General features: G+C 46.8%; 1 protein-coding gene across 1 annotated transcript; it reads right to left on the reverse strand.

Annotated features, from left to right (window-relative positions):
• Window positions 1–1612: 1612 nt before the first annotated feature.
• LOC133884980 (uncharacterized) lies at window positions 1613–3351 on the reverse strand. Its single transcript, XM_062324600.1, has 4 exons — window positions 2696–3351; window positions 2412–2595; window positions 2074–2294; window positions 1613–2030 (listed from the first exon to the last, which is right to left on the reverse strand). Exons 1-4 carry the CDS (start codon window positions 3349–3351, stop codon window positions 1613–1615), a joined length of 1479 nt encoding a protein of 492 aa, XP_062180584.1.
• Between the last annotated feature and the right edge of the window lie 7674 nt (window positions 3352–11025).

Genomic DNA, 11025 nt, shown 5'->3' on the forward strand with positions numbered 1-11025 from the left:
CTAAACCAACAGCTAGTGCGCTCATTTATGCACTGAATCATTTTGATGTAATATTTGGAGTAGAAATTTTGGATACCAACTATGCATGTAATGGTATTTGATGTAATTTTAGAAATACTTGTAGTTTGAATTAATGTATTACGTGTTTATCATGACTTAAACATTAGAAGAATGGATGCATGTGCATGTGATGTATTTTGGATTGTGCAATTTTTTTGACTGCCGAGATCTATTAGTGCCAGTTCTAGTTTAGAACCGACACTAATAATCAGTATCAGTGCCAGCTCCTAACAGGGAACCAGTACTGATAATTCATTATCAGTGCTGGTTTGTGGATGGAATTGGCACTGATAGTGATTTTCAATGCTGGTTCCGTACCCGACACTGATAGTCACTGACTATTAGTGCTGAGTAATCAGTGTCGGTTGAAAAATCCACCACTGATGGTAATTTTGAACCAATACTAATGAGGTATTTTACAGTAGTGTGTTTTACCGTTTGAAGCTTTGAGCACTTCTAGACAAAAGCTGGTGGCGTAAATAATCCTACGTGGATGCACATATATCATCGTGGGAAAAAATAGATGCATGTCCATGTACATCATGGAGGGAGGGGGAAATGATATGCTCCTACTTTGACTTCCTATGGATTTCGTACCTGCCCTAGATGTCGTGCAACACAGCGCTTGTTTGTTGGGACACGTAACCCCTCCCGCTGCTATGTAATTCTTATCCACATCATCAAGTAGTACCAGACAAGCTATGCTGAGCCTCATATATATGTATATATATATATATATATATATATATATATATATATATATATATATATATATATATATATATATATATATATATATATATATATATATCCACTTGCACAGAGAAAATTGTGCTATGTTGTCATTGGAGAGGTTTGTATGTTGAGTCTCTCAGGTAGTGTAGCTAGCTACATATCGACATATATGAGCACTTGAGTACTACATCTATTTGTCAATTCTCGCATATATGTTGACTTGGACATATGGTAATAATCCATATATATCCTCTTATGAATTTATTTAGTTACTAGCAAGGTGCCTGTGCGTTGTAATGATTCTAAAATACAATACAAAACTGTTTAATTTATCCAAAACATATATCTATCCAAGTTTACAGATTTTGCACCATTATCTGTTGTTGAGTTGTGGTACGTATGTGCAAAAATACATTAACTCATGCTTAGTAGAAGAATAGAAGGCATGAACATTGAGCATGCGCATTGAGCATTAACTTCATGGGTTGATACTCTTGCCCTTACCCTTACTCTCTACATCATATCAATTGAGAACCTCCTACCATTGAGCCTGCACAAACAAACAAAAAATATATTAGATGCATCACATCAAAGATAAGCGAAATATATCCAACAACCACAATTTGATAAATAAGCAATAAAATACCTTGACTATGGTGTGAGGACCTCTCTGTAGACGTTGTTCTTAGTGCACGTCTCACTCTGCTTTGAGTGCTTCTCCTTTTTTATCGTCATCTGGGGAGACAAGGATCTTGATGTTCTTTCTGGCAGTAGCTCTAGATAGTGCGACGTATAGTTGGCCATGAGAAAGAACTAGCTAGGGGAGGTACATGTCGACGTTCGGGATGTTCTGTCCATGTGCCTTGTTGATTGTCATGGCGAAGCTAGGCTTGATAGGAAACTGCTTCCGCTTGAACCAGAAAGAGAACATCTCATCATTAGAGGGACATAGGGGGATACGAGGCAGGAAAATTCTCTTCCTAGCATGCTGCCCGAGCACGATCTCTACGTCAATAGCATTTCGTTGGAACCCCCGGACCATAAGCCTTGTGCCATTGCAAAGTCTATTGGCAGGGTCAATATTTCTGAGCAGTATGACAGGATAATCAACCTTGAGCTTCATCACATGCGAAGGAAACTCGTTTGGGGTCAGGGAGTTAAGGAATTCTGGGGGGTAGTAGTTATAGGGGTCATCTTCAACGTGATTAAAGCTATGATACACCATCTCATCCCCCCTGAAAATGACCAATCATCTTCATGTTAATCGTATCCACGCACTCATTTCGTGTGGACAGGATGGCTCTCGACGTGATGTAGTATGGGTCAGCTAGGTTAGCGTCGAGCACCGAAAACACGTTATCTATAAGTTTATCAAGGTCAACGTCCTTTCCTGTATATGACACACATATATCATCAAGAAGACGTATTTTGCCATCACCATTAGCCTCCTCAGTGCCATTACCGATGCGCAACAGGTATTCTGCAAACCATGGGTCGCTCTAAGCCCTCATGTTACACATTAACCTTAGGTGTCACATGCACTCCCACAGGTAGGACATGTGCAAAATCAAATAAACTATATGAGATCTTGACCCCTTTTGAACAACAGGGAATACCTGTCTAAAGTCACCACCAAACACAACTGTCTTCCCGCCGAACGGGACATCAAACGGGCCCATTATGTCGTGCATGCTATTGTCCAGGGCCTCCACCGCCCACCTCTTAGTCATGGAGGCTTCATCCCACATAATGAGTGACACCGCTTGCAAAAGCTTAGCCATCCCACTCTGCTTTGTGAAACTACAGAAACCCCCATCATCAATGCTCAAAGGTTCTTCATCTGGGCATTATAGAAGCGGCAACACTATACGTAGTCGTCGCCACGACGATCTTCCCCTACCCGTGGACAATAGCAAGCAATGTCTTGTAAAGAAAAGTCTTCCCCGTGCCTCCTGGGCCATTAACGAAGAAAAGGCCTCCTTCACCGCTATCAACCTCGACTAGAATCTCATCATAGGTGACCCCCTGCTCGACGTTGAGGGAGTCAGATAAGGCTGTATGCTTATGGTCCACAATGATCATAGACTCCTCGAATATCTCCCTCGGCACACCGTTTGCCATGTCAAGCGTCTCATCGATCTCAGGAAGAGGGAACGATGTTATATCATTCCCTATTGATTGCAGCATGTTCCTGACATATATTAAAACCTTCTGCTTGATCGTGTGTGCACATTGATCGGTGCGGCGGTAGTCATCTAACATTGCCTCAAGGTGTCTGTTCCATAGGCCACAAGCATCACTGGGCTCACAAAATACCAATATTGTTGCAAAGAGCCTTCGGAGTAATGATGGCATTTGGAACAACTCGGCCTCTGTGAGGCACTCGTCCAGCATATTATCTACCTCAATCAGACCCCTTCTCTCCGCGGCATCATGGAAGGACGGTAGGATCTCGCCATCAACTATCCTCAGGTCCTCATAGGATGTGGCACCAGTCACGTGGTTTAGGAGAACCCGGAGGTAGTAGCATTCCCTCTCATCCAGATGGGTCGTCATAATTCTACCAACTTGTCCACCTCATTTCCTCGAGTTCCAAAACTTTCTATTTTTCCCTGTTTGCCAAGTAAACCACTCGGGGAATTCACGATAGAGGATGCCTCTTGCTTGCTCATGTACTCTGTTTGCCATGAAGTACTCTATCAGCATTGACTTCTCGACATCATCACGGTCGAGCACCTCCTGTATGTCCTTCCCTCCTCGATACGAAACCATGTGCATGTTCGGCAGATGAAGTTGTAGTTGCATCATAGGTGGAGAGTTCTTGCTGAGGTCAAAGCCGTATATCCTCCACAAGGCTTCTGGGGGTAACACACCTCGCATCCTTGTACCGCTTGATCTCTTTGATGTCCTTATTGTCAGTCTCATTCATAGATAAGGACGCCTAGTCGTGGCCCTTGCATATGTACTTGAATAGGTAGTTTACACCCTTTATGCTTGAGCGGACCTCGACATTGATGTAGCAGTTGAACAACCACAAGTGGTAAGGGTTGTAAGGGACGACCCACTTGTTGTGTAGCTATCATTTTCGAACCGTTGCATGGCAACCGTCATCGCATCTTCTGTACACCGGGTAGGAATCCTTGCCTTGCATGGTAGCCTCATTGAAAGGACACGGATAATGGTTATTGCATGACCCATAATCCTTTGTGCATGGGTACTGGGAGTTCAGCACACCACAAGGGCAATGCATCATGTGCTTGACGACCATTTTTGTATAGCTTTGGGTACTTGTGCTTGTCCAGGAGCTCGACAGAGATGATAAGATCTTACTGCTCTAGACACACGAGCTTGTACTTGCCCTGCATGATCAACAGGAAGTGGGCGTACGGCAATACCCTCTTCTGGAACTCCACAACATAGACATAGGTCTGGACCTTGCCGAGCATGTGCTTCTCAAACAACTATTTCTTTAGTTCCTCGAGCTTAGCCCTAAAAACACGCACGATGAGATTTGGGTGATCTTGGGGTATCTGGTCATGCTCAAGCTCACGTGTGATCTCTTCCCAGTTTGGGTTGTAGGCCATCGTGAGGAAGACATCCGGCTTCCCATACTTCCGCACCAATGCTATAGCATCCATGCACCGAAGCCTCCTATCTCGAAGTCCTCCGATATATGATTTAGCCAGCACAGTTCATTCGATGATCGCGTCCGCTCTACTCTCTCTATCATTAAAGCTGTCGACCAAGCGTTGATACATGTCCATTCTTATCTCCTTCTGATGATTCCATATGTAGTCCAGCCGTGAACTCTTGATCATGATGTAAGTATTGATCGTGAACTACTGTAAAAGATGCTTACCGAACAATATCGGGTTGAATATCCCTAGCCTCATCTAGAATTTGTAGCAGTAGTAGTCCCTCACAAAGACGCACAACCTGCTATTTGAATCCAGTGGAGTGTAGGATGACAGATGTAGTGCAAGATATAAACGAATGCAAAGGCAAAACTCATGGTAAAAACATTAATTATATGAGAATACCAACCTGGATCCTCGTTATTGTTACCACGAGCTGCACGAACCACATCCATGGGTACGCCAACCTTTGGGATATCAGGATGCCAGCTAATTTTGCCTCTCGGGAAGAAGAGAGGGTATGACAAGGGGTCATAGCACGCATGATACGGCCGGATGTCATACGTCGCATTGTTGTTCCCATGCAGGATAACACTACAGTCGAAGTTTTTCTGTTGCTCGCTGCCCTCAACCCACATGGCTGCCACCTCTGAAGTGAGTGGTACGTTATATGTCCTCTGGTCAAGCATATTATCAAGATTTAGTGTCACATGGTAATCCTCAAGGTCTTTGACCTTTCCCATACTTCTGAAATATTGAGAATATGGGTTATCACAAAGTATGCCAATCAGCCTCGCGATGACTTCTTGGTCTTACCGGTATTGCATCTCGTGGCATCGCCGATACCGGTGTTCTAGACTTGGGTCGTCATCATAGAAGTACATCTCTAGATATTGGGGGTCCAAGCCATTAGTTCCAAATGAATATATGTTGTGGTATATTTGGTCGTGGGATCGAAACGTGTAGATACCACTGCTTGCCAATCAGAAAGATCAACCAGGAGGGGGCCCACAGGTCACCCCCACTTGCAGCGAAATGATCGACTTTTAATACCGGTCAAGTGGTGGTTGCCTGACATGCTAACGCAAGTGGTGGCCACCGGACAAGCTGGTGCAGTACGGTGTCAGATAAACGACCAGCCACTAGGACAACCGCCTCACCAGTCGTAGCCATGAATTATGAGGTTGTCCCTATACCCTATGATGTAGTAAAGATTGTATCTCTGTTAGCCTTATATGGGCATATTTGTACATTCACACTATGAATATCAGTATAAATATAGACCCTTGGACACCAAGCAAAAGGGGCAAATTTCCCTGGAAACGCGTGGTGTTCTATCCAACTCCACTTCTCCTCCAAGCTTGAGTCATTCTGGTGAATTGGCTCTCGCCGCACTTTGTTCGTGGAAGATATTTTCCTTTCCCAATAGTTGGCATCATCTGTGGGGAGAGAATACTCATAGAAGCACTAGGAGAGGTAGAATGCTACCAACGAAGAAGACGATCAAGGCATTGGCCCAGGTGGCCGACTCGCCGGCCACACTGGTGCGAAGGTCCACATGGCCACCGTGACCAAGCTCACGCTACGCCGATGCCATCCCCACAATTGGTCGAAATGAGAGCCTCGTGGCCACCAGCGACCCTGCCTCAACCCTGGCTATGACTGACGCTAGGGGCCTCACTATTTCGGAGGCCCTTCAGTGACAGCAAGGAGCGGGCCTCGCTGTGCCTTGGGGGTAGCCACACAAGCCGCCACAGCCACCCGGCAGGCGCACGTGGTGGCCCTCAGGGCTCAGCTGGAGGAGCTGCAAACGACCCTGCGGGCAGCACATCCGCTTACCGACATAACAGTTGTGGTGCCTGTAATGATCAATGCTGCGCTGGGACAGGCTCCAGGGGCCAGCGAGGGATTCGTAGTCATGACACATCACCATCGTGTGCCATCCGTGATCGACCAACAGGCAACGGAGCCTCAGGCCCGTCAGCGCAAGGCTCCGCTCATCAACTCTAACTCCCCCCTCCAGGTAGACCTGCAGGCTGTACCATTCCTGGATGGATTCCAGACCTCCAAGCTGCCTAAATACAAAGGTGATTCAGACCCAGAGGAGTTCATTCGCGTGTACGCCCTCGCCATCAAAGCCAACGAAGGTGGGCAGGCCGCCATGGCCAAGTGCTTTCCTCTCGCTCTAGAAGGAGTAGCCCTTCGATGGTTCTGGGCGCTAGAACCTAGGTCTATATACACCTGGGCCTAGCTCAGGGACACCTTCTGCAACAACTTCCAGGGTACCTTCATCAAGCCAATGACCTCTGGGAGCCTGTATGCCATTAAGCAACAGCCTAGTGAGACCCTCTGACAGTACTTTTGAAGGTTCACCCAAACCAAAGCCTAGGTAAAGGGTATTTCGGAGTCTTCAGTCATTGACGCCGCTACCCAAAGTCTGGCTACCGGGCCTCTCCTCGATCGACTGCAGTGATGCCCGGTGCACTCATTAAGCGCCCTCATGTGCAAATTCGAGGAATACGCACATGCGGAGGAGGAGTGGCTCCATCAGGAGACTGTGCGTATCACTAAGACCCCCTGCGTCGAGCCCGAGAAGCACACCTCTCAAGCGGGGTCCTCGCATGCCCCGTCATCTCCATCGGTAAAAAGGGGCTCTGAGGAAGCCGATGGCTTTAGAGTGTAGGCCCAGCAAAAACAACAGCATGGCATGCACAACATCGCTCAAGACTGAGGGGCTCTGTGCTCGTCTCGTTCCAGGGGGTGCGGTTGAGGGCACTTCAGAGCCTTCCCTGAACGGCAGCATGCTTAGGGCGGACCGCTAGAAGAAGGATACTGGTGCACTCTGCACGAGACGGAACGAGCCCACAACATCGAAGATTGCTTGACCCTTATCACCTTTCGAGAGGAGTACCTCGAAAGGCAGGCAACATGCACGGTGGTGGATCGGGCTAGCAATGAGGAGTGTGGAAGTTGTAGGCTAGCAACAGACCACAAGATTGATCACATGGCCTTCCAAAACTCTCCCCTGTTGGCTCTACCTCTGCCACCGCCGCTACCCACTGTGCAGCATATCGACGAAGGGGACCATGCTAGGTGGGTAGTCCTGGCCATAACAGGAGCAAGACCCTCTGTTGGCTCCTCAAAGCGACAACAGTGGGATTATGCATGTGGGGTTAACCATGTCGAGGCCACCAACATCAACCACAGAGTCCCTAGATGGGCCGAAGCCCCTGCAACCTTCTCCCACGATGATGCTATGGGAGTAACCTTCCCTCATACCGACGCATTGTTCATCACAGCCAACATCACCAAAATTGAAGTTTGGAGGGTGCTGATCGGCGGAGGATGCTCCGCAGATATCCTCTTCATACATGCCTTTGATCAGCTCCGCATTCTGCGGAGCCTGCTCTCTCCAGCCCGGAGGCCCTTCAAGGGTTCAACGGGCTCCCCTCGATGCCCTAGGCCGAATAGAGTTACCTGTTGCCTTCGGTGAAGACCCCGCTATGCGAATCGAGATGATCACCTTCGACGTCATGGACGTTCCCTACACATACAATGTCATCCTAGGCCGGGGAACTCTGAACAAGTTCAGAACAGTCTCCCATCACAAATACCTTTGCATGAAGGTACCTAGGCCCCAAGGGCTGATCTCCATACATGATGATCAAAACTTGGCTAGGCACATTGAGCATGGGCACCCCGCCCTTCTTGACAACCGCCATGTGTATAACATGGTTGAAGGCCCCCTTAAAGATCCCTCTCTGACATGCTTCGAACGTTGGATCCCTCTGAAACCCTAGTCGGAGGGGGACATCAAGCATGTCCCATTGGGAGTAGGAAACCCTGACCGAGCATTCCAAATTAGGGCATACCTCACTTTGGAGCAAGAAGCCCAGCTCATAGCCATCCTAAGAGATAACTTCGATGTATTTGCATGGTCTCTGCAGGACCTCCCTAGAGTCGATAGGCACATCATTGAGCAGGCCCTCTAGGTTGACCCGCATGCTCGGCCTGTACAACAAGGGCTTCTCAAGTTGTCCATCCAACGAGCGGAGGCCGCAAAGGAAGAGGTCGAGAAGCTGCTAGAGGCCGATGTCATCTGGGAGGTCATTCATTGAGAGTGGCTATCAAATCCGGTCCTGGTCAAGAAGCCTAATGGGAAATGGTGTGTGTGCATCGATTTCATGACGCTCAATAAAGCCTGTCCACGAGACCCATGCCCACTCCCTAACATAGACCAGCTAGTGGACTCCACCATTGGCTATGAGTTGCTCAGCTTCTTGGATGCGTACTTCGGATACCACCAGGTTTGGATGGTCGATGAGGATGATGACAAGACCAGCTTCATTACCCCATTCGGAGTGTACTGCTACGTCTGAATGCCTTTTGGCCTCCGAAATATCGAAGCCACCTTCTCCCGCCTTGTACGAAAGATCCTGGAACAACAATTAGGCCGCAACATGGAGGCCTACGTTGATGACATAGTCATTAGAAGCAAGCTTGAAGCTGACCATGTTGCAGACCTACAATAAACCTTCAACAACCTCCGAGTCGCTAGCGTGTGGCTTAACCCAGAGAAGTGCATCTTCGGTGCTAAAGCTAGGAAATTACTAGGGACCTCGTCTCCTGGCGTGGCATCGAGGCTAACCCGGGCAAAATCTGTGCCATCACAGAGATGGCACCCCCACCACATCGAAGGGGGTCCAGTGCCTGGCCGGTCGCCTGGAAGCCCTTAGCCATTTCCTTGCTAAGTCTGCCGAGCACAACCTTCCATTCTTCAAAACGTTGAGGGGCTCCGGACCATTCACGTGAACAAAGGAGTGTTAAGACGCCTTCTAGGCCCTCAAGGCCCACCTTTTCAACCTCAAGACGTTCGCTACCCCTTAATGACAAGGGGCTCCTCCTATACCTATCTATCTCCACCTATGTTGTAAGAGTCATACTCGTACGGGAGGAAGAGAAGGAATGCCGCTCCAATCAGAGGGCAATTTACTACGTTTCGGAGGCCCTAGCTGAGGGCAAGACACGCTACACATAGCTCGAAATGGTGGCATATGCACTTTTGATGACCTCCTATAAGCTTCAGCAATGCTTTCTCACCCACGACATCACCGTACCATCCTCATACCCATTGGGCGATATGTTCCGCAATCGAGATGCAATAGGACACATAGGCAAATGGGCAGTGGAGCTTGCACCCTTCGCAATGTAGTTCATGGCCCGTATGACCATTAAGACGCAGGTCCTGGCTGACTTCGTCACCGAATGGACTCCCCCATCCGCAGAGCCTCCGTGGACCCCTCCCCAAGATATATGGACGGTATACGTCGAACGGGTCTAGCGACGCGGGGGCCGGAACCGTCCTCATCTCACCGGCGGGCCAGCAGGCGCATTGGACCACCACTACACATTCAAAAAAAGACCAAACAGAAAAACTATGAATTTGGGGTAACATCCAAAAGTAGGACACCTCTTGAGCTTAGAGTTTAATCAAAGTGATAAAGGTAGTAGAAAGAAAATTTGGCCCACCTCTAGAGCTTAGTGGATGTTGTGATCTCCCACTCTCCTTACCAACTTGTTTCTTCTTCACTTTACAAGTCTGCAAAAAGAAAAGAAAAGAAAAGAAAAGAAAAGGAGTGAGCTAAAATTCAAATGTTGTTTTTTGCTACGCTGCAAATAAGAACATGAATGATCAGGATATTTCTTTAACTATGAAATGTATGGCTTTTCTAGGCATCAAAATATTTGTTTCTTTCTAGAATGTAGTATGCCAGTTAAGGCTTGTATTGGGTAAAAATAAAGGTTAAACTGAACATCAATCCACATTACCATTATATCATTCTAAGACTTATCAGACCATCTGCCCAAACTATTTAAGACCTTTATCATCTTAAATTAGTACCATGCTGTCAACAGTTACAAAAGTTTATTAAAAAGAAGAGAATAATATCCTGCTCCAAGTAATCAGGGTATTTCTATATTGGGGACTCAAGTTAATCGTTCTGAACCTTTTGACTAAGTGTTCTGAAGACTTTCAAGTATTGAAACTACCAAACCGAACATAGCCTCTTTGAACCGGCAGTGTATGATTTTTTGCACATCATTAGATTCAAAGGGCTGTATATTTTGGCATATTGCTAACAACAGATCCGGGTCTAAAGATCATTGATTCGCGTCTAATTCAGAGTTGGATGTGTTATTTACCTTAGTCCTTAGCTTGAATGGATGATAGCTTGTGACCTTGAACTTCCTGTTCCAGCTCCTCCTTAGTGACTCAGAGGTCTGCCGATGACAGAGCAAGTATATTTTCAAATAATATAACATGCTCCAACATGTTGGATCCCAAATAAATACTAAAATTATGGTAGGCTTATATTTCTCCTGCTCTTGCGCCCTGCAGCTATGGTTCTGCTACCCCCGCTCAACCTAAAATGAGGCACAAGCTATGGTCAGAACAATTACAAATTGGAACGAACATTACAAAGAATCTCAAAAATGTTCGTTGGTTATATATTTACTGTTACAAATAGCAAATATGCTTGTAATGTTCTGTTGACCACAGAACTATTACAAATAGCAAATTGTAATACACAAG

This window comes from Phragmites australis, chromosome 1 (genome assembly GCF_958298935.1).
Source record: "Phragmites australis chromosome 1, lpPhrAust1.1, whole genome shotgun sequence".
Taxonomy (NCBI): Eukaryota; Viridiplantae; Streptophyta; class Magnoliopsida; order Poales; family Poaceae; genus Phragmites; species Phragmites australis.